This window comes from Pocillopora damicornis, chromosome 14 (genome assembly GCF_964200805.1).
Source record: "Pocillopora damicornis chromosome 14, jaPocDami1.2, whole genome shotgun sequence".
Taxonomy (NCBI): domain Eukaryota; kingdom Metazoa; phylum Cnidaria; class Anthozoa; order Scleractinia; family Pocilloporidae; genus Pocillopora; species Pocillopora damicornis.
In genome coordinates this window covers 8,815,933-8,839,904 of record NC_142683.1, presented here as the reverse complement: position 1 = coordinate 8,839,904, position 23,972 = coordinate 8,815,933, and the positions used below count along the sequence as shown (strand labels likewise).

Genomic DNA, 23,972 nt, shown 5'->3' with positions numbered 1-23,972 from the left:
GCGCACGTTGATGTTCAAAGGTCGTTCCACGTGAATTCACATGTAGCATAATCCTTGACTTTGAACTTGACTAGCTGCACAGTGTTCGATTTTAACGGCTTTTCCAATAGCATTACAATTTTCAAAAGAAGTTGTTACTTCTGCTCTGATAGGCGTAAAGTACGGTCGGCGATTAATAAATCGCTGAATAAACACGGGAGTCGCTCTTCTATGCTAATTTAATATTTTAGCCGGCTTTTTACTGCCGTGTCTGCGAGGCAAAAACATAACTTAAGATTGTTTTTCCAGTAAAACACGATGTATAAAAAAGAAAAGATACGTTTTTTTTTGTGATTGTTTTAGAAACGGGTATAAACTCTATAAGTCCCGCATTGTCCTTGGTGTCGTGACAAGTTATTACGTATCATGCACTAAAAATAAAATCGACCGAATCCACAAAAAGCTCATTTGTCTTGAACATTTCACCGATAGGTTTTCAGGAGGTCAAAGGATACGATGTTTCATGAACATAAAAACAATAAATAAATGCACATAGTTCTATTTGACTCGTTACGAAAACAGTTTGTTTAATTTTTAATAATTAACTGACTGATTTATTAATTTGGGCGACCAACTAGGAGGCCCGGGCAACTCAGCTAAAATGTTTGGGAGCCCTTCGGGCTCCCCGAAATTTTGAATTGGGCGACCATCTTTTAGGCCTGGGCACCCAAGCTAAAACGCTTGGGAGCCCGAAGGGCTCCCTGAAATTTTCCTTAGAGCACAGCCTTGAATACGCTTAATCGATTATTGGCCGATATGTGCGAGGCTGCCGGAATAAAGTGAAAAACTGCGCACTGTTTACGCGTAACGTGTGGGTCAAGTTTGTGTAATGCTGGTGTTGACAAGAAGCTAATTCGCGATAGAACGGGTCATAGATCGGATGCTTTGACGAAGTATGAGAAAGCTAATGAAAAGGTCCAGACTAATGTATTAGCAATACTAGGTCCTAAGTTGGAATCATCAACAGTAGGTGCGACAATTAGTGTCGATTCTAGCAGCGAGTCCGTGTCCCTGAAGGTAGAAAAAGTTTCTCAGAATGTGGGTATGGATACTATACTAGTCTGTTTCGGTGACTTTAAGAAATGTACTGTAAACTTTAATTTCAAATGAGTCGAGCTTGTCAGTTTGTAATTTGAAATGTCTTTCCTGGCCATTATTTATTAAAAATTAAGTGATGAACACTGGTGATGAAAATGTGACGAAACAGTACTGATGAAAACGTGATGAAACGCTTGTTATTTTCAACTGATGTTTCTCTGAGTTTCAGTCATCCACCTGGCCCGAATGGGGCGCTCTGGTTGGCTTATAACGCCATGAATTATTAATGAGTTTGAGAATTTATATTGATGCCAGGAAATGTGCGTGCATTGCGTGCCCAGGCGTCCTTCACGAATCATACCACTGTTTAGAGATTTTTTGTGACATCAAAATCAAAGAAGCCGTTTTGACTTGATCCTGTTCTCAGTTGTTAACTGCTGTAAATTGACAAGATAGGGTTACTTTGGATCTATTTCTTTAACGTCATAACTTTTAGTAAAATTGTGCAAATGGAACAAAAGTTAAATCACCAACACATGCGTATCGACAATCGCTTGGCAAACAATAAAAGCTCCATACTTAATAAGTCATCAGGTTGTACCTGGTAGGTAACATTCAAATTATTAAAAATAATTGGATTATTTGACTGGCTTAGTTTATTCGGATTTCGAATTTTTTTTCTGTTTGTGGCTCCGTACTTATTAAGACTCTTACAGCGTAGCAGTGACGTGCTGAGAGGGACTGTACAGAAGACGACTGAACTGGTGTGGCAGGCGCAGTGGCAAGGCACGCGCACATGTGCTTTTTTCAGTTTGTAAACTTTACCAAGAGGCGGATACGATTATCACGTGAGCCAATAGGAGTTTGCAGTTGAACGGTCGTATTTTGAGGATTTTTTTATCTGTGATGCCATTTTAATAGTGATTTTTGGGATCTACCGGTGAGCCACAGAAACAACCCGTAAGAAGTTGAAAAAATGACGAATAAGGTCCAAACCTGTTGTTATAATAGTGGGCGAAGGCTCTGATGCGTGCTATGCTGTCGGCCAGAGGAAGATTAGGCGTTTCCGTATCTTTGTTACAAGAACGGCGGAGGTAACTTCCTCAAGTGTGGATATCTATCACAGCCCTTTTTTAGGAGTGTAGGTTAGGTTTACAAGCGCACACTTTTTAGAGATGCAACTCATAAGTTGTATCGTGACATGCAATGTCAGATTTTGTGCCTCGAAAAACTTTCTTTAACTAGAGGGAATCTACCAAATGTCAGTTTAGTAAGACACGCAAACACAAAAGAGCTAGGGGACAATGAAATCCAAAAGCAACAAGGATGACTGACTATGGGTGAAAAAGATTGACAAGGATTGTAAATGACTTCAGAATAATAGTTTCATAAAATAGAAGTAACAATCAACCAAGAAGGAAGATCGATGAACAAAACTGGAGAAGACTACAAATGACTACAAAATATAAGTTCGGTAAGGTAGAAAAAAAAGAGGTGAAAAGTAACCAGAGGGGAAAAGGATGTGTTGGGATAGAGAGGATTGATACGTATTGCAAATGAATAAAAACATTCAGAAGCCAGTGAATAGATCAAGATGGAACATGGATAAAAGAGACATAGAAACGAGCTGCGAATGAACAAAAGCAACAAGGATGACTGACTATGGGTGAAAAAGATTGACAAGGATTGTAAATGACTTCAGAATAATAGTTTCATAAAAACAAGTTTCCGTATCGCTGCCACAACATTAAAGTCAGTTCCTGTTATCAAAGACGTTATTTTATCAAAATCCGAAATTGAAAAGTATTTATCAGATCTTAAATGGAATATAGCTACCGGTCCCGACCAGATTTCTTCTAGAACTCTAAAAACTGCCGGGAATGCGTTGGTCCATCCATTATACCATATTTATTGTGAAAGTCTAAGATCTGGCTACGTGTTTGAACAATGGAAAGTGGCTAGGCTGAGCCCTATCCACAAAAAGGACGATGAGAGCGACATGAGCAACTATCGGCCAATTTCTATTCTCAGTATACCCAGCAAGATCCTTGAATCAACGGTCTCTCAGAGAATCGTCAACCATACATTCCACGAGCACAGTTTAGTCACTGAAAACCAATGGGCTTATAGGAAAGGCTTTTCTACTGAATTAATGCTTATAAAACTGACAGAACAATGGAGACAAGCGGTTGATAACAGTAAAGTTGTCGGCGTGGTTTTTGTCGATTTTCAAAAGGCCTTTGACTGTGTATCGCATAAAATATTGCTGCATAAACTCGAGATTGACTTTGGGATCAAGGGCAACCTGGCTGCTTGGCTTCACAGCTACTTAAAGGGGAGGCGACAGTTCACAGTCATTGACGGCGCAGCCTCTGATTTTGCTCGCATTAATACAGGCGTTCCTCAGGGATCAGTCCTCGGTACAACCTTGTTCGCACTTTACACAAATGATCTACCTGATAATATAACAAATGCAACTGTTTTTATGTACGCAGACGATACCACCCTGTTCTGTATCGGAGACACCGTAGACATTGTTATTGCCGAACTAAATGCTGCTCTCAAGGAACTAGAGCTATGGTGCTTAAGAAATCAACTATTGCCTCACCCCAAGAAATGCGAAGGCATGCTAATTCATCGAGGAAACTTCAATGGTCCACTACAGTCATTAATACTGATGAATCATTGTATAAGATGGGTTAAACACACCAGGCTGCTTGGAGTCTATATTGATAATAGACTTAACTGGGACTACCATGTCAAAGCACTAAAGATCAGCTTTGCAAATAAGCTTAACATGCTGAAGCGCAGCTTGTTCTTACCAAGACCCATGCTACTGGACTTATACTTTAAAGTAATCTACCCATCAATTATATATGGTATCACCGTCTGGGGCGGCCTTACTAATAAGGAGGGCCTAATTGCATTAGAGTCTTTACACTGTAGAGCGGCAAAATTAATTTTTAACTGGCCATGGGATATGCCTAAGTCTGACGTACTAAGCAAAGCTCGATGGTCTTCTATTGAAACCACATATAAAGTTAATTTAGCTAAACTGATGTTCAAAATAGATAAGAAGACTTTACCTATATCCATCTTAGATACCACCGAAGAAGTTGATGTGAATACTAAGAAAAATCTAAGAAGTAATGCCAACATAAAAGTACCAAAATTCAATACATATTACATGAAAAACAGTTTTTCCAGAAGAGGACCTATCGTTTTTAACACACTTCTCCAAGAATCAAATTTAAGAAATATAACCATTAAGCAGCTCTCCTCGTTAGCCTACAAATCAAAGGCACTTTTAAATTTGAACTTTAATTCCATTTCTCCACAGACAGTGAATTTTAAGGACCCCAATTTTAAATATTTTTAGATCTTCTAATTTTGATAGGCTACTTTAATTATTGTATTTTACTACATTTCATTTTATTCCATTTTACGCACGACCCCACAAGCGTGTAGTCGCTTTAACAATTATCGTGTTTAAATAAAGTCTTTGTATTGTATTGTATTGAACAACTAGAAATGTCTGTGCTAAATCACTGTAAATTGGTTTTAGATGCGCAAACAGTGACTTTGCTCTTTAAAATTCCGGGTTACATTGTGAGTAAGATCTAAGTTGAAGAAAATACTTTCGTAACCTTTTTTTTTTGCTCCAGCTCGCGCGTGTCGGACCAAAGAGTTTATGCTTACGATTTGCCAAACAAAGGGGGAATAATGCGAGTGTGGCTGAGAGGTTCTGTTGAGAATGTTTAGTTTGTTAGCAGTCTTTTTCAGTTTTCTATAGAGTCATCTTCCGTAACACGAGTGCAATAACAACCTCGAAGGATTTTATTTTTTCCCCCTCGCTGTGCGTTCGCTCTGCCGTGCGCACTTTGCGCTTCATCGTTGAACACAACCTTAGCAACCGCCCCAGAGCCAGAAATATACAAATATGTTCACGTTGCGCAATGGTTGAAACATAAGGAATTTGCGTGTAAAATGAACTGTCGCGCTCTCAAAGATCCGGACTAGTTTTCAACAAGGACAAATTCACCCCGCTCAAGTGGTTGTTATTTTTTCATTGTGTGAATTTCTTGGGCTGATTTAGCGAAATTCAGCCTGGATTAATCTGCTTTGCTCTCACCATAATCCTTTCCTAGATACGTCTTTTAGAAGCGCCAACAAAACAAATCCACTGGAAGCAAAACGCTGTAAATTCGCTCCAGACGGCCCGACCACCCCAAAGTTTCACAGGCATCACAGGCGATGATGTTACTTTATGCTCGTGTTCCTCATTCCAGTGCCGTGTTCAATGAAATGGGATTAAAGTCCACCAATTCTAGCCTAAAGATTTGCAGAGAGGCTCCGTACAACTTGTAAAAGCATCGCGTGCAGTGAAATCTTGCCGTACATAGTGACTCTGAGACCAGGAAGGACTGTGCTTTTTAAAGATCTCCACACTAATGTAAACATGGCAACGATTTTGCTGAGGCCATCTCCGACGATACAAAAGAGTAAATATACAGTCATTTGTCAGTCCAACAGTTTGTAGGTGGCATCAACAAGGATCATTTTCGGGAATTTGAAATAAATTCTGCATATGTTTATCCTGATAGAATATACCTTTAAAGCTGTTGTCTTTATCAAATACAAACTCAGTTGAGATGTCTACGATTGCCGCTTTATGTTCGAAATTTCTTTAAATGTAAGCTTTGGCTCGGTGGCTTCTGCAACCTTCTGCTGCAGAATTTTCGGATTCGCGTGTAGGTTGATTGCTTCCGTAATGTTGTCAATATTGTTTTTTTTTTTCACGCGGGACGCTCTTTGCCACGGAAGGTGGTCGTAGATGGTCTTGTTGGCAACGTGTTGAGTCGGATGACCTCGACGCGCTGTCCGTCTTGCGACAGAATGAGATAAATCTCAAAAGGGCATTCTTGCCGAAATATTCTTGTGTTAAGTATTCTTTGCGTTCGTCTCCTTGCTCTCTCGCCGAACTTGCAGAATAATTTTAGCGAATAGTACTTCAAAGGTGGTCTAGCAATCGCAAAAACGTTTAGGAACAGACGCCTCAAAGCAGCTTCCAAAGTGCGTACATCTCTTTTCCATAGTTCACAAAAATCATGGTCTTTACACTTGGCTGTCAGCTTTTCCGTTTTCGTCGCTCCCCTCGATATGATTTGAAGAGAGGCAAATTTCTTCATCCCTGACTTCCGACAACCCCTCACTCTTCCTTGAGGTTAGACCATCTTCTTTTTCCTCCGTCGTGTCATTGTCGTTCCTGGCCCAGGAGAATTTGGAGAATCGTAATTCTGTGCAATTTCGAGGATTTCCGGAGAGGGACCGCCAACGTAGGTTTCTTCGTAGTCTTTCATTTCAAGATTTCCTGTTTGGACTTCGGTTTTGATTTTGATTTTTAGGTGTTTCTTGCTTATTCTAGCCGCAATCCATTTCCGCTCCATGTGTTGGTGAGTAATTCCCGCTCTAGCACTGTTTGTCTTCGTTTTGGTTTCTTGGCGCTCTTGTCCTCGAATACGAAGGTTTTGCTTGATGCTTTGTTTGTGGCTTAAGACACTCCCCCTCATTATTCGCGCTCTCACTCCTTAATTTCCCCCACTCTTCCGTTCTCTCCTTCTCATTGTTGTCCTCGTTACTGCGCTCGACGTCAGAAATTACCGCTATATTAGCGACGCGACGGATATGACAAGGGACAGCACCGCCTCGCCTTGGGATTCTCTCTCTTGTTATTCCAGTCGAAGAAATATCTTAAAAAATCTGAATATTGTGAAAGGGAGACAGAAACCACTTCAAGCCTGTTGGAAGATCGGTAAGACTTTTAAGAAATTTATTTCTCTAAATCTCGGGAGCAGTATAAGCAATTGCGCCAACTACTACCACGGCCACGCCACAGACATTACTATATGTTTGTGTCAGAAGTTTGAGACCAGCTTCAGAGGAAAGGTGATTTGAACCCAAAGTTCGATAGTGAGCTTCAACCATTCCAGTATGGGGCTTAGGTTTCGTGTCTATTTCTCTGTGAATGGCTTCTACAAAGGGTGCAATTATATTCTTCTTTTTTTTCGTTACCTCACAACAAAACGTGTCGCAGTAGTAATATCTTTTAGTCGTAAGGTCGATGTAGAGTAATGCCCAGTGACATCCTTGATTTCCCGGCCTGCTGATAAAGACTTCGCCCAACACAGATTTTCCTACGTTTGCAAAGAGAATAACACATTTTGGAGAACGCTTGATATTATACCTTAGGTATTCTAGGATATCGTTCTCATTCTCCAGATAATGTTATTCAATAAGAGTGCAGCGGTGAGCTCGTTTTCTCCATGTAGCATTTTCACGATGCCACTGATTATGGAGAAGTTGAACCAACCACTCCCCGCGATGGTGGAAGAATGCTCTGGTTGTGTGGTAGGAAACCATGATCGTTGGGGGAGTTCAAAATCTTATTAGCATAAGGAAAATGAACACGTTTCACAGGGACATTAATTTCCTTTTTCTTGTTTTTGAACATCACTCTTCACATCGCGGAAGCGATATATTATAAGTAACACCTCGATTGACTCCGTTGTCAATGTTCCCATATCGCAGGAAATAGCAACATATTTCCCCTTTTCACAAAAAGCTTTCATTTCCTGACAAGAGGATTGTGAAGGCATACTTCTCAGGGTCAAAATATCTGAGGACGTTTTTGGTAGCTTTGACAAGAGGGTCATCCTAGCTGTCAGAATAATACTGGGATATTCTAAAGCACCTACTTGATACCTCGTTGTGCTCTCGAACGTATCAGATTTAACAACATCCTCAAAAGAAAATAAAGAACACAGTAAGAAGAATATTAAACCTCAACAATATTGGGAGATAGGTATGCCCATCAAATGCGGCTAATTCAATAACTTTTGAGGCAGGGGACCTCACTGAAAAATCAGGCGGCGAGAAATAGGCAAGAAAAAAGCATTTTTGTGAGATCTACAGTTATCTAAAGGTCTAGTTAGACTTAAGACATCAACTGGGAGTAGGTAGAGGGAGGGAGAGAGGGGCGGTAAGGGGGCAGGAACTGGGTTGTGGAGTTCAATTCCGTAAAAGCCTACACGGCCTTGTCTCCTGCTAGTCACCATCTATTGAAGAGACCATTATTAAGTCAGAAAAAAAATCCAGGTGTGTGTTTGTTTCCATGGCACCCACTCAAGGATCATAAACAACTTTTCCAGCGGAACATAGTTGTCCCTGCATCTACAACGCGTAGTTTAATGAAATTCATCAACTGCGGACACTACCGGGCTAAATTTGCACAATATTTTGTGAAATCTCGTAAAAACCGCTATAAAACATTTTATGATAAAGCCTTGAAAACGTTTTTTCAGTTTACAAGTGTGTTTTTAAATTAATAGTCCATTTAAGACCGTTTAGTCAGAGCGTAATATAAAATTTAACCGTCATCCGTAACAGGCATTGAAAACTTCAGCTTCAACCTTCAAATTGAAAAGGAATTAACCGTTAATCGCGGAAGCTAACCCCTCCCCCCCTTCACTAATACCCTCTTAAGCAGGCTCTGTTCACTTTTGATAGCTGTTAGCTTGCGAGTGACAATTACTGTTGTTAAATTAGTAAGCACATTATTGCATTTTAGCAATATTCCCGATAATAAGGTGTTGTTGGGACTACCATTTACTTCTTTCTTGGAAATATATCGTAACATTAAAATTGTGCTGGTAATTTTTTTAAAATGCGATTCGAACAGTAATAAATCTATTAATTCATACACATAAATAAAAAAAGGAATCCAACAGATGACGATTCCCCGCTCGAGAGTTGTTTGCAGCTAACACTTATGAAGTCATTTCATGCGTGTTGAATTTTTTTGGGAATGTTTTTTTTAAAAGTGATGATTTTTTGTCCCTTTCTTTTACAAGAGCACGCTATAAGCTATTGAAGAACTCTCGTGAATTTTCAAAATATGCAAGGCCCAAACCTCTCATCTACTCTTTGCCTTGGTGGTGTGGGCTTTAATAAAATGTTCACCAAATATAATAGAAATGGTAATCCAATCTTAATTTTTATTGCTAAGACGTTGACGGCTGATTACTTTGTCCTATCTAAAATATAAGAGGGTGTGAATCTTAGGTACCCGCTAATCATGTGATCATAATGATCCTATGTTCCCACTAATCCTATGTTTCCATTGATCCTATGTACGTACCGACCCTACGTCCCCACCGATGCCATGTTATCACTGATCCTATGTTTCCACAGATCTTCAGTGATCACTAACCCTCTGTTCCCACTGATCCTTTGTACCTGCTGATTCTATGTTCTCACAGATCCTATCTTCCAACTGATCTTATGTTCCCGCTGAGCCTGACGTCATATCCTTAAAGGAAAAGCAGATGGGGTGCATCTGAAGAATCACTTGCTTAGGAGAAGACGTTTTAGTCGTTTTTCCAACGGGATTTGACAAGACATGATTCGGAAAGTGATAAAATTGTATCGCCCCACTGAGTTGTTGTTGTGAGTCCCATGGAGTATACGCGGAAGCAACAAGTCGAAAATCTCAAGAACACACACCGGAGTTTTTCCAGGAAACCCACTGATCTTATGTTTTCACTGAACCTATGTGTCTAGTGATCCTACGTTCCCACTGATCCTACGTTACCATTGACGCTACGTCCCCATTAATCCTATGTTTCCACTTATGTTATGTTCCCTCTGATCCCATATATCCACGGATGCTATTTTCTTATTGATCCTATGTTCCCACTGATTCTATGTTTTCCCAAATCCTACGTTCCTACTGATTGTGTGTTCCCACTGATCCTACCTGTCTACTAATCCTATATTCCCACTGATCCCTTTCTGCCACAGATCCTGAGTTTCCACTGATCCTATGTTCCCAAGAATCTTAAGTGTGTTTATTAGGATATTCTAAATATATTCTATGTACCCACTGATCCCAGGTATCTACCTATCCCAAGTTCTCACTGTTTCTATATTCTCAGTGGTCCTCGTTCGTACTGATCATGTTCCCACTTAACCTACGTGTCTAGTGATCCTATGTTCCCACTGATCCTGTGTACTTGGTGATCCTATATACCCAGTGATTCTATGTTCCCACTGATTCTTATGTTCCCACTGATTCCTATGTTCCCACTGATCCCTATGTTCCCACTGATTCCTATGTTCCCACTGATCCCTATTTTCCCACTGATCCCTATGTTCCCACTGATCCCTATGTTCCCACTGATCCCTATGTTCCCACTGATCCCTATGTTCCCACTGATTCCTATGTTCCCACTGATCCCTATGTTCCCACTGATTCCTATGTTCCCACTGATTCCTGTTCCCACTGATTCCTATGTTCCCACTGATTCCTGTTCCCACTGATCCCTACATTCCCACTGATCCCTATGTTCCCACTGATTCCTATGTTCCCACTGATGCTATGTACTCAGATCTTACATTCTCAATAATTCTATGTTCTCACTGATTCTATGTAACCATTGATCCTTTTTACCCACTTATCATATGTTCCCAATGATTCTATGTTCTCTCTGATTCTATTTACTCACTTATCCTAAGTACCCACTGATCCTATGTTCTTAGTGATCCTATGTTCCCACTAATCCTATCTTTCCACTGATCCTATGCTCCGAGGGATCTTACGTTCCCATTGATTCCACATGTTTACTGATCCTATATTCCCACTGATCCTATGTACACACCGATCCTATGTTCCCACTGATCCTCTGTATCCACTGATCCTGTGTTCCCATTAATCCTAAGGTTCCTCTGATCATAGTTAGTAGAGGTCTCCTCTACTAACTATGCTGTAATCCTATGTTCTCACTGGTCACTATGTTTAAGGAATCTGATCATTGGTTTGTAATTCTGGAGCAATATGCTTCTAATAAGCCCTGATCAGAGACAATAATTCTGAGAACTACTTGATTTACAGAAAATTTCTACAGAGACTCAATAACTTACCGGAATATTGGGAACAGCCCTCAATTACAGACACCAGATGGTTTTCTGTGCTCTTGCTTTTTCCTGCTTTAGCTAGCAGTAGCACTGCTGGGCATGTTGACTTCCTAAGGCTCTACCTCAACTCCAGCTGTGGTATGGTAAATTTTCTCTTTTAGGCAGTGCCATATTTTATAGCTTGTAACAGAGCAGTAGTGGATTTTTGGTTTCTCTTCCCTTCTTTTTTGTTTTGTTTAATTGTGGTATTTTTTAATGTTTAAGTTTCTTTTCATTTTTTGTCTTCAGTGTGGAAACAGGCTAACACTAAAGGCGCACACAAGTTCCTTGCAGCTAGTAAATGTCGAAGATCTCAGTTTTGGTCCACCTGGAGGCAGTTGCCAATGTCAAGAGGAGACCCCTGCCTACAAGGATTGAAGAGCCAGGTGGGATTTGGAGTTTGCTATGAAAGGGGAGCAAAAGATTTAGAAATGGTAACAGGAGTGAAACATTTTTGCTGGCTCAGTTCTGAAAATCCATCTGATACATATACATATACATATACATATGCATATGCATATACATATACATATACATATATATATATATATAAATATTATGAGAGGAAAAAAGGACGTAACTACATTTCCCAACAAGCCTGTTTCGTGAATCGCTTCACTCTTCAGGGGTTTAATATATATATATATATATATATATATTGTGGGAGGAAAAAGACAAATAAACTACCAGTTCATCCCTACAGACCTGTTTCTTGGTTGCCCACTCATAAGGGGATTTAACGAGAAGAGATCTTTACCATCGCTCATATACAATATGATCTAATTTATGCAGTGCGGAATTTAACAGTTAGTTGTTGTGTAGGAGGGCTTTGTTTCTGTGGTGGCAGGAAGACACGAGTTCATTATGTTTGTTTAGTGCAGATAGTTCGAGTCGGTAGATGATTAAGAATTTTTCTTTTAGGCAGAGATTACATCTTTTACTTGAGCTGTTGTACAGCGAGTGTGATGAGAGAATGCACCAGAAAATAAAGTGCTTGATGTTGTTGTCTTTGAGGGTCCAGATGTGCTCGCTGAGTTTGGTGGAGTTTTTGTGATTAGCATGGCGGAATGATGCAGTGTGGTTTCTGTATCTTGTTTTGAAGTCATTCTCTGTGAGTTCGATGTATGTTTCTGCCATGTTGTTGCCTTTGCGCGTGATGGTGGCTTGGTAAATTACTGATGGTTGTGGGCAGTTTCCATTGAGTGGACATGCATCCTTTTGTCGGCAGTTGCATGTCTTGTTATTAATGGTAGTGGCAGTGGCAGTATCATGAGCCTGTATAGATGCAGTTAGGATGCATTTGTTATGGTTGTTGATTATTTGTTTCGTGTTGTTCATGCAGCTGTAACTGATCTTGATGGTGTTTCGGTTGAAGATTTTTTGAGCTTGTGATCTTTGGGAAAGTGTTTGTCTACTAGGGCGAGGAATTTGTGTCCAATGTTGGTGCTGGTGTTCTTGCTGAAAGGAGGGTTGTACCAGAGGATGTTATTGTGTTGTCGGTTTTTCCGTTTGCATGTTTTGGCTGGTTCGTATTGTAGTGTGTATGGAGGGGCGCTGCATACCAGAAAGCACTCAACCAAAGTGGATACCACAGAAACAAAGCCCTCCTACGCAACAACTAACTGTTAAATTCCGCACTGCATAAATAAGATCATATTGTGTATAAGTGATGGTAAAGATCTATTCTCTATTCTGGTATTTTCTCCATAATGTTTGGTATATGTAGATGAGAAAGAAACAAGATAAGCTCTTGACTCATCCACCCTTTTGATTCACAATCAATGTTTTGGCCTCTGACCTTTGGCCTTCAGGTGGGATATACAAGTTAAAAACACATCTTAACCTAAGAGAACACTATAAGAGAGATTATCTAAGAGGCCTAGCTCATTTTGGTAACACCCTGTTTTGAAGGATTAATAGTTAGGCTCATGCCTTTTGCCAATGGGCTAAAACCCCATGGCTAAAGGGTAGTTGAATGCCAAAAGCAGTGGATTGAGAAGGTGACTAATTGACATTTCAAACACCAGCCTGCTAGGTTTTGGCTTAAGGGTGGGGGAGGAGTTTTACAAAATTCATCTTCACTCAAACAAATGTCCATAAATCACAGTTTTGCAAGGGAAAACTTCCTCTTCCACTCATCAAATTTTATTGATACATTTGTGACTTTAGAAACTGACAATGATCATGAAATGGCTGATATCTTTAGGGCAGACAGGCATAAAAATTGTTTTTAATGTAACTTTGAATCCTGAGATATCCTTATTTTGCACCAAATTTCAAAAGAAATAGGAAAGCTTATTTAGAGTTAACTTCTTGCAAAGTCCCATGCTGTTATCCTGCTTGTAAAAAATGTTTTCTTCTAGTATTTACACAGAGCAAAACATTGAAACTTAACAGGCATCAACAAAAAGTTTTGCTTGATGCCTGTTTGTCATTGACAAAGTGACTCCAGATTATATCTCTTATCATTGGTTCAGGAGGTAACCTGAATCCCAAATCATTGTTTTGTGTTCTTGGGAGACCTGTGCTTGTATATGTGTCAATCTTTCAAGCTGACATGTTTTACATCCTCAAAAAAGTTAAATCTTTATAATTTAAGGAACAACTCTTCAGCATTATTATTGTATATAAAATAAAATCCAGGCTTCACATCCTTGGCAGTCCTCCTCTTTATGTTTCTCAAGTTACCTTAGTTAACGGTTTGTTTACTTAAACTATTCACAGTCTTTTAGCTTGGTTTGCACATCTTGCTCTCCTTCACAGTTCTTAGAGGACAGTCTTGACTGAGTACTGTAACTCACCTCTTATGAAGACTGCTCCCCAACTGAGTCACCAGAGATTCTCCATTTTTTACCAACTACAATTAGAGAGAAAAACGAAAGTTAACAATCACTCACCAGACTACAGGTAATCAGTGGTGGATATTTATTGACATTTATGTAAATAATTGTTTTTGTCCATGCAACACAAGAACCAAAAAATTAGCCAAAAGTAAACTCTTGATGTGTGATTTTGTTTTTTCAGCTCCCTGGAGGTGAACAGTACTTGCTAATCACTTTAATCAACCAACCAATCAGTATGCAGTTTATACAAATGGCAAATGCTTCCAGTAGTCTTTGTCCTGACATACACTTCACACATTTTTAAAACAGTCCTCCTATGCGATTCTCTTTGTGCAGAAAGTTTGGAAACAAATCCATGAACTAGAATTTCCTAATAGCTTCTAACCCTTTAACTCCCAAGATCTCATTGTTAATTCTCCCCTCTAACTGCTACACATTTCCTTGTAAATTGGTTATGAGAACTTGGTGCTAGATGAAAATAGCAGCTTCTACCTGATAAGTTTGAATATTCTCATTACCTGTTTGCTGAATATATGTATGGATATTGTGGGGAGAAGTTTTATGCTAATCACTCCTGGGTTAACAAATACTCTTGTGGATTAATATTTCCTTCCCCAATTCCAGAAAAGTTGAAGCACTACCAAAAACTTTCATGTAAAAGCAGCAAAAAACTCACTGTTACAGTAAAAAAAAAATCAACTTCAATACTCCAAACTTTGCAGAGAAACTACTCTGCTGCGACTAGTGGTTTAACTCCAGTTTTGAACATTGTTGATGTCATTTGTGTGATCAGTAAGGTTAGAGACAATAGACAGTTGTGGTAGATTTGTCAACTTTTTCATGGTAATGATAAAATTTTGTGGTTTTGAAGTAACTCCTCCTCTAAGAAAAGGCTTTTAACCTACATTAACAACTTTAAATCAATAATGTAGTGTATCTAAAAGAATGATAATAGCCTCAATTACCAGAAACAAATGATTTAATGGCCACAAATCCAATCAGCATTGACACAACTGCTATAATAGCCACCCTGAAAATAGAGACATATTAAATAGTGTAACAAGTTGGTGTTAATAGCAGAGCTTGCAGAGTGTAGCCCCATTATTAAATAGTAGTAACCCATCAAGCCGAAAAAACTTGGATGTACAACCGTACGACTGTACAAGGTCCTACTTTTAACACGCGTGGTCAACTGTACTGCAGGCACCCCAATGCCTTGGCTTTGTCCAATAGTCCAGTGGTCAGTGCACTGGGCTCTGAGTTGGATGACCTGGGTTCTAATCCTGGCCAGGGCAAGGCGTTGTGCCCTTGAGACATGCGGAAAAAGAAATGCAAGCTCCACTTTTAGGCTTGGCTAAATCTACATATTGGTTATAATTGTAGTGAAGTTTATATGCTTTATGTTTCTCTTCTCTACATAAATATTTTCACTGATTTTTGCCAAAGCCAGAATTCCCTGAATGTGGGAAAATCATATGAATTATGAGGAGATTTTATGAAAAAAAACTTCTTGATTGTTTTCTATGGGAAAGTGCACTTCTGTAGTGTATTTTCTTAGAAAAGGTTCTGTTGATGGGGGCCTCGAGTTCCTTATCTTTTCTATTCAGAGAGAGAAAGACTGAATTGTAATAGTATAAATAACCCTTAACAACATGCTAGAAGAATTTTGGCTCAACCCAAACTGATAGGCTTTTGTTGGCTGGAATGGCTTGATGTGACTTTCAAATTCAAACCACTCAGAGTTATAAAACTAACCTGCATACTTGTGTAATTCAATTAAGTTTAGTTACCAGAAAACTTATCTGTGAGTTTAAATGAAAAGACATAATAACCAATTGCAAATTTCCCTGGCAAACTGATCTAAGTTTTATGAAACAAGTAATTAATAATTAGATTATGAGCTCAAGATTTCTATCACATGATAGCTGATGAACAGAAAGCCCCCATCAACTACCAAGCATAGAAATTCAGAGTAAACAACCAAATAGTTTTAATGTATAAATCTTCTAATATTTCAAACTTAATAAGAACATTTCATGGTTTTATTTATTTTGATTACAAACTCCAACTGTTAGGCTATGCACTTTACTCTCTGTATATTACAGAATACAACTGTAGAAAGTAAGAAGTGTCACCAATCAGATTGCAGCAATTGTGTCAGAATGCTAATGCATTTACACTACAGCTGACCTATAATCAACTATTCTTCATCAAAGTGGAGGTGAATAGAGGTGGATATTCACCAAGCTGCAAGCTGAGGTGAATAGTTGTTTCAGTATATACCATAGAGAAACCATATATAACTTATAAGTCGTTCATGAAGAACAAGGGGTAATGCAACTAGAATTACAAAGTGGTGCCATGATCTGTAAATAAGTCGCCCTGCATCCTCTAGTTTGGCCAAGTGTTAAACCATGTTAAATAGTAGGGGCTGGGAATACACATGTCACGGGTCGTCATTTTTGAAGGTAAACCTATAACCAAGACGGGGATACATTTTGCTACTACACCGGCGTTAACCCTGGGAAAGTCAATGAAAAGTGCCTTTACAATTAAAACGGTAAGCTACGCTACCTTTTTTCACCCTTCCTCAGTAAGGATGTTCTTTCTTGTGATCTCTGCCACATTTGAATATCGACATTCTTAGCAGGCTTTTTGGCTGCAGTAAGACTATTGGCATCGCTGACACTGTGCCTCATGCTAGATGATTCACTTGAACTTTTTTCTGAACTTCTTAAAATACTCTGGATATCAACCTTTTCCTCAGTGGCGCTCTGCTTTTTTCTCCTTAGAATCTTATGATGATAATTTCTATTGTAAATGGCTGGCCTTCGGATGTTCTTCGTAATCTTGTCTAAGCTCGTTGACTGACCTCCTCTAAACAGTTGAGTGAAGGTTGCCATTTCTTCAAAAGTAACTAGTATCCAGTCTTACCCAGTCGTCGCTTCATGAATCTGTGGTAGAAGTAAAAAATCGAAAAGCAGCAGGTTAACACCGAAACAGCAAATTCCAAACCTATTTACCCAAACTTGTAAAAAACTGAGACCTAATAATCGATTACTTATTGCCACTCTTCTTGAAACCTCTTCAGGTCAGGCTAGCTGTTTTGCGCCATGTGGTAATGACCACAAACGTTGAAGGGAAGGAGATATATCTTATTGTTTAAAGACTGAGAGGGTCAAACCAGCCCAATTGGCAGGTGTTAATGTAGCAAACCTTTTGATTTAAACCTAACAGAAGAGTAGTGGTAAAAATTCCTGATCTCAGCTATCCGTTAAATACACGTTACGTGTATTCCTCGGCAGACTGATAAAAATAACTGATCAAATCTCAGCTATCAGTTGAGCCTGGCGCAGGGACTGAACATGGGAGTCTTATGCACTATTCAATGCACTTACTGAAAAGTTAACAGAAATAGGAGAAAGGAGTAACGGAGTGATAGACGAAAGGAGTGAATTTCGGGTCATAAACACAACTCGGTGGTGGCTTTGAGAGGCAAGTGATATACCCTCATAGACAAATCTTAAAAATTCGAAAAAGAATACTTTCACTAAAGCGTCATAAATTATTTCAAAGTACAAATACTTGGAAATGGACGTCGCTCGAATATGGGAGATGAGAACAGTGGCAATTCCAGTAGCAATGGGGCTCCTGGGGTAATAAGAAAAGATACTCACAAGCAAATTGAAGAAAATCCAGGAAACAATTCTAACGGGAGCTGCGCTCATTCTAAGAAAGTGAAAGAACACTCCTATGGCCACTTAGAATCATGGTTTGGTCTCGGTCGTAGATGACTGTCGCAGTTAAATTTATTAATATTATTGTTATTATGATTATTGTTATTATTATCATCATTATCATTATTGTTTGCAAAGATAATAGTAATTTCTAGGTCTGTTCGCCCTCCTATCATTTGTACCGAGGTATCCAAGATGCGAGGTGTGTTGCTCAGGACTGGTATTATATCTTAAAGTGCGACGATTATTACAACGTGCGAAACCATGTCAAGCTCGCCGAATCAAGTATATGAGATATGTCCCACCTTAACGAGTTGAACCCCAAAATTTTCAACGTGTTCCTGAGCCATGTTTTCTTTTTAGGCCCCTTCAAATGACCCCGGGTTACTTGTAAACTAGCATTTGATAAATATTTTTAACAATTGATCGGTTGGTTGTAGGTATTCGATAGATCCACTCGAAAGGTGATTCGACCACAGTGAGTCCTGATTCATCTCCGGGAATTTTAAAAATGAAGTGAACTAATACCATGAAGAAACAGTAAATTTGATGGTCTAGCAACGGACATAATCATGCTCTTGTATCGAGTTTAATACACAGACAAACCAGGAAGCTAATTTGACCTTACAGCGCAATTGCACCGTCCCTCCACGGACACCTCGCGGCTCTGTTGTATTTTCCAAGAACGTGAAGTCTGACTGTGGACTCCTGAAGATGCCAATACGAAATGTAACTTGAAATTAATCCCAAAATCTCAAACTTTAAAAATGATTAATGGTTAACGGTCAAAGCTTGGTATGGGAAAGTAAAAAATAAAAGATACGGGATTTCGGATAACTTACGGGAGTGAGGGAGGTATAAAGCACCAGTGATCCGATGACTTTAAAATTCACACTGTGATCACTAATTCGAGGAAGTATTGTAATCTGGATTCAAGCGGCGCTTTGCATTTAACACCAATTTTTCAGTGGATTACAGTTATTTGTGCCAATTGGTAATCTTAATAATAATCGCTTTCGATGGCTAGGCCCTCTTCGACTATTCTAGAAATGCTACATTTAAAAAAATTGAACACCAACAGATATTGGTCTTCAGTGATTGTCTGTGCAACAAATGTTTCAAATCTGGCTAAGGTGGATCCAATAGAACAATTTTGTCATTTGGTCACAGCAAGACATTTGATTCGACCCCAACTAATCGAGTTGTTGAAGAGATTTATTCTTTGTTTAATTTAATATTCCTTATCTAAGATTGTGAAAGATTTTCTGAGATTCAGCGATGCATTCCGTATTGCTGTGCGGTATATTGGTCTTTAAAATGCCGCCTCTGATGATATCGAAAAAAAAACATTAAGCCCAATAAATTAACGTATTACATCAGGCTTTTTAGCGTTTCTTTGTTGTTTATTTCTTCTTCCTAACATCATATTCTGTATCTTTGTTGCTGAAGTACGGAGGGCGGAGAAACCTTTCTCGAGGCCCCATTGTCATGAACGCTTTCACATTTTTTGTAACAATAGAGAGGAAATTTGTAAGACAAAAGATTTACTGACCATAATTATTGACGCCCTGTCTCGCTGTCGCCTTGAAAAGCCCTAATAATCTTGTAAAGACGAAAAATATAAACAAGTTATGGTTAACAGAAAAGCGCATATTTCAGCATCGAAGCGAGACGGTCCACTTGAAACGAACAATAAAATATAAATAATATCAAAATATGAGCTTTTCTAAGATTTAAAATTTGGTTGCCATTAAACGTTAGTAAAGTTGCTGTAGAACGTAATATTTACTGTTAATGTTTACCGTTTCATTGAGTTTGAGTGTTTACTTTGATGAAAGGATTTAAATGGTTGATGATGCCGATAAATACTGAATATATACCGTGAACATGGCCAGAAGAGTTTGCTGTTTTCCGTGGAAGCTAGCTTACTTAGTGCCCGCCAGACTCTTTTATTCCCGCGGTAAATATACGTTGTGGCAAGAGCTTTCAAAATTTACATCGGATGAGAATCTAGCATAGATATTTTGGGACTCAAAATATAGGAAATTCTTACTCGTGAAGTTTCCTAGATTGTTTTAAGGCCGTTCAGAGAAAATCGGAGTTTCCAGCACAAATAAACGAAATTGAATGCAATCATCATTTTTTCCCTTTCCCATCCGGATACACGAACGAAAGAAAAACCTATTAAAAGACATGTCAGAAGTTCTTTAACGCTTGCAAATGGCCTTGCACTTTTCATTAGCGTCACAGGCATTGTCAGTTTATTAAACATTACTTATCACTTCTTTTCGGTTCCCTCCCAGTACGACAGTTTCTTCGATAACAATCAATGTTTCTTTTTGTGGTGAAATCTATACATACTAAACTGAGTTTGTCTACTTGGACGTCATTTTCTCATGCAGTCTAGCTTGAACCAAGCTGAAAGTTGTTTGTGCCTGTCTAAGAATGGAAAAAAAGAGAGAATTGCAATTATTTAATTTGGAGCGATATTGTGTTGAATATATGGAGTAAGTCCTTATCGCTGCCTGTACCTCAACCCTTTTGTTCGGCTGTCATCGCTTTGCTATCGTGGTGTGTTAATGGCGTAAGAGGCGTGATATATAGTGCGCGTGAGAAAAGATATGCAGATCTCGAAACATCCAGCCAATAATCCGTGAGCAAATATTTGCTAAGCCTAAGCCTTAGAATATTTGCATTTTGTTTAGAGGGCAAACATCGCGCAAGACGCCAAGTGAAGCTACCGAAAAGCGGTTTACACCAGATCAAAGGGCGCCTTGAGACAACGCCAAACACGAGAAATATCTTTTGTGGAAAATTTCACAACAAAAGCTAGATGAACCGAAGAGAATAGGACTGATGAAGCGCTAATTTCCAAGGAATTGCGTTTCTTTTGCTAATGGCTTTGGCTTAAAAGTTCCATTCACTGATGTGCGAATTACATGCCACAATTCACTAATGAGAGAGCCTCGCTCGTTGATTGGTCGCTGTGTGAATCTGTCAATATCGCTAATCTAATGACAAGGGTGACATGCAATCGACTAAACACTGACAAAACACCTCGCTGAAGCCAGAATGAAACCACTCTTAAAATAGCGGGCGCAATGCATGTAACACGCCGCATCGTGTATGTAGCTTTGATATTTTCTAGCGCGTTCTACGTCGCTCTCAGCAGAGAAAGGAAATGTGAAAAGATCAAGATACCTTTGTGTCAAAGTGTTGGCTATAACTTCACATACATGCCAAACATGTTCAACCACGACACACAGGAAGAAGCGGCGCTTGAAGTTCATCAATTCTGGCCGCTAGTCGAGATCAAGTGTTCGGCAGACCTGAAGCTCTTTCTGTGCTCCATTTATGCTCCTATATGTCAGCCGAACTTTAGGAAAGAAATTCCCCCATGTCGATCGCTTTGCCAGCAAGCAAGGGAAGGTTGTGCGCCTCTTATGCGCCAGTACGGCTTTTCGTGGCCCAAACGAATGAGATGCGAAAACTTTCCTAAATTTGGAAATAAGATATGTGTAGGAAAAAACGAAAGTACAACAACTCCGACGTCAACAACAGCTAGAACAACAAGTGCACCGATATCGGCGAAAGGAGGTGATTCGGGCAATCAGGCGGTCAACTGTTGCTCTTGCAGACCGCCGTTTGTGTCATTAACTGACGAAAAACTTAAACCGAATTTGCGGGACATTTCTACAGGGGGTGTCCCACACTGTGTAATGTCTTGCAATAAAACGTACTTCTCGCAGGATCAAGAAAACTTCGCATCGTTCTGGATTGGACTGTGGGCTGTCCTGTGTTTTATCTCTACCCTCGTAACCTCGCTGACGTTTCTTATCGACATGCAACGGTTCAGATATCCCGAGCGACCGATCATTTTTCTGTCTGTCTGCTATTGCTTTGTGGCTATAGGTTACATCATTCGCTTCATCGCCGGATACAAGAACGTGGCATGCGATTCTCAAGGCTTGATGAGATACGAAACATCAGGACCGGCCGCATGTACCATCGTTTTTCTACTGATTTATTTCTTTGGAATGGCATCGTCACTGTGGTGGGTCATATTGTCCTTCACCTGGTTTCTCTCTGCTGGGATGAAGTGGTCAACAGAGGCCATCACCAACTATTCACAGTACTTTCATGTGGCCGCATGGCTTGTTCCAGCGATACAAACCATCGCTGTCCTAGCGATGTCTACAGTAGATGGAGACCCAGTCAGTGGGATTTGTTTTGTCGGAAATCATAACCTTCAGAGTTTGATCGTTTTTGTTGTTGTACCCCTTCTCGTGTACCTGGTGTTTGGGACGTCCTTTTTAATAGCGGGTTTCTACTCATTGGTTCGTATTCGGAAAGTTTTACGTATGCAGACTGATAAACTGATCAAAACTGATAAACTTGAAAAGCTAATGATTCGCATCGGAGTCTTCTCTGTCTTATACACTGTGCCCGCCACTATTGTTGTGGCTTGTTATTTTTACGAATTTGTAAACAGGGAAACCTGGGAGAGATCCGTGGTGTGTGCGGATTGCAACAATGTAAATCAGGTTCGACCGGACCATTCGGTGTTTATTATCAAGTATTTCATGGCGTTGGTTGTCGGCATCACGTCGGGATTTTGGATCTGGTCTGGTAAGACAATAGAATCTTGGAAAAGATTTTGCAATCGACTACTTGGCAACACACAAGCACGAAGAGAAAAGGGGGAAAGAACTGTAACGGCCACTGTTTGAATAAGCTGACTAAATGTTTGTTTTAATCAGAAATATTTAATACCTGCCGGCCCACTCGCTTGAACAAACCATCGCTAATAAAGGTCTTTTGAATGCACTGTTATCAGCTTATTCGGCCATGAAGTGCATAGTATGCCAAACATTTACCACAGAGCAGGCTAAAACTGCCAAACGAAACAACTTGGGAACGCTAATCCTTCCGGACCATTCAAACTGTATAAAAGTACACGTATGGACCGAAGGAAAATGAAGCACGCTTGAATATTACGTTAAACATTCATGATTGAAGACAAGTAAAATTTGCATAGGCTAATGGATTAAGTTCTTTTTTAAGTCATCCCTGGACGCTTTCAAACGTGATTTTAAAGCAAAGAACTCAATAGAAGCATTTTAATTCATAATTCCTTGGGAAGTAATAAATCCAAACATCTGCGGTGATTACAGCACCAAGCTTTTAACCATCAGACAGCTGACTGAAGAGTTCGCAAGCAAAAAAGAGGTTTTGTAGATACGCACTGGACGTTAGCAATCTTTTCAATAGTCTAATTATGGTGCTAATTAAAGGTCCCAAGAGGGGCGTCCACCTAAGGCTATTAACGCCAGATCATTCAGCAATACGCTGTTTAAAATAAGTTGAGCTGGAGACGACGTTGTTTACAGGTTATATTTTAGATAAGATAATATATTTCTACCGGCAGTTTATCCTAAACAAGTCGCTTCACGAACCAGTCTCGCTAGTTGAAAGTCTCAATGCAAGACAATAACGTCCTAGGTCACATTAAATATCTAAGATTTTTTAACCTATAGTGTCTGTCATCTTTCTACTAAGTGAAATCCCGAAGACTAAAATTTGAGGTTCATGTCTCAACAACAGTTAACTTTAGTAGCTCGGTTGGTGTGGAAACAATTAGTAAAGATGTCTGCGTTTGCCTTGCACATGACAAAGCACTTAACGAGCTCTACGAAAACAAAAGGTTGAGTTGTGGTGGCAAATCCAACCCACTAATTAGCAGCCAGTTCTAACAGCACGTATCACACACCACCCACAGCTATTAATCACTGTCTCGTCAATTTTCTTCATCAGACTTGAAGCCTTGAACATGTTTTACAACTCAAGCTCGTGGTATTGTTTACGAAGCATCAAAACGTCACGACCTTTTAGTTTCAGATAACACAAAATTTAATATGTTTACTTTTAATGTAACAGAACAAGAAAGCGTGGGAGTGATGATACATCGCTACTGTGCACAACGGTTTCCGAGTTGGGCTCAAAGCGCTAACATCTTTAAGGAATCTTCGTGATTAGACTGCGGATAGATGTCAGTACACCTGATAACAAACTCACGACAGCGCTCCAAGTACTTCGTTATGTAAATGATTTCGATTTGATATCTTTGTCACTCTCCTTGAAGCACATAAGAATAGTAGTTATTTAGCTGAAATTCATAGTTTATAAATTCGATTGACGACAGTGACAAAGTGCCTCAATAACCCGTAAAATCGGTCCATTATGCCCGATTATCGAACCATGGACTCAGTTATGCTGTCAAATTATGTCACAAAATATGCAAATG

The 23,972-nt window shown here is 39.5% G+C and overlaps 2 protein-coding genes and 2 long non-coding RNA genes across 10 annotated transcripts; 2 read left to right on the top strand and 2 right to left on the bottom strand.

Annotated features, from left to right (window-relative positions):
• Positions 1–9,118: 9,118 nt before the first annotated feature.
• On the bottom strand, positions 9,119–11,491 carry LOC149034306 (uncharacterized). The gene is made up of 2 exons (XR_016182725.1): positions 11,056–11,491; positions 9,119–9,445 (listed from the first exon to the last, which is right to left on the bottom strand). It is a non-coding gene; the product is annotated as an uncharacterized LOC149034306 (long non-coding RNA).
• Positions 11,492–13,195: 1,704 nt separating this feature from the next.
• LOC113675741 (uncharacterized) lies at positions 13,196–20,238 on the bottom strand. Of its 6 annotated transcripts, XM_089193081.1 has the most exons (7): positions 20,200–20,238; positions 20,030–20,107; positions 19,221–19,270; positions 17,609–18,376; positions 16,506–16,885; positions 14,897–14,961; positions 13,196–13,945 (listed from the first exon to the last, which is right to left on the bottom strand). In XM_089193081.1, exons 5-7 carry the CDS (start codon positions 16,832–16,834, stop codon positions 13,893–13,895), a joined length of 447 nt encoding a protein of 148 aa, XP_089049207.1. In that variant the 5' UTR covers positions 16,835–16,885; positions 17,609–18,376; positions 19,221–19,270; positions 20,030–20,107; positions 20,200–20,238; the 3' UTR covers positions 13,196–13,892. The 6 variants fall into 6 exon arrangements, with proteins under 6 accessions (XP_089049207.1, XP_089049208.1, XP_089049210.1 ...); XM_089193082.1 differs by lacking the exons at positions 19,221–19,270; positions 20,030–20,107; positions 20,200–20,238 and adding an exon at positions 18,511–18,708 and having other exon boundaries at positions 17,609–17,660; positions 18,297–18,376; XM_089193084.1 differs by lacking the exons at positions 19,221–19,270; positions 20,030–20,107; positions 20,200–20,238 and adding an exon at positions 18,511–18,708 and having other exon boundaries at positions 18,292–18,376.
• On the top strand, positions 16,053–18,244 carry LOC149034305 (uncharacterized). 2 transcript variants are annotated; one of them, XR_016182729.1, is made up of 3 exons: positions 16,053–16,190; positions 17,023–17,126; positions 18,109–18,244. It is a non-coding gene; the product is annotated as an uncharacterized LOC149034305 (long non-coding RNA). The 2 variants fall into 2 exon arrangements; XR_016182728.1 differs by lacking the exon at positions 16,053–16,190 and adding an exon at positions 16,786–16,918.
• A 57-nt stretch (positions 20,239–20,295) lies between the features above and the next one.
• LOC113675740 (frizzled-5) lies at positions 20,296–23,198 on the top strand. The gene has a single exon (XM_027192330.2). The coding sequence runs from the start codon at positions 20,770–20,772 to the stop codon at positions 22,396–22,398; it is 1,629 nt and encodes a 542-aa protein (XP_027048131.2). The 5' UTR covers positions 20,296–20,769; the 3' UTR covers positions 22,399–23,198.
• Positions 23,199–23,972: the final 774 nt, after the last annotated feature.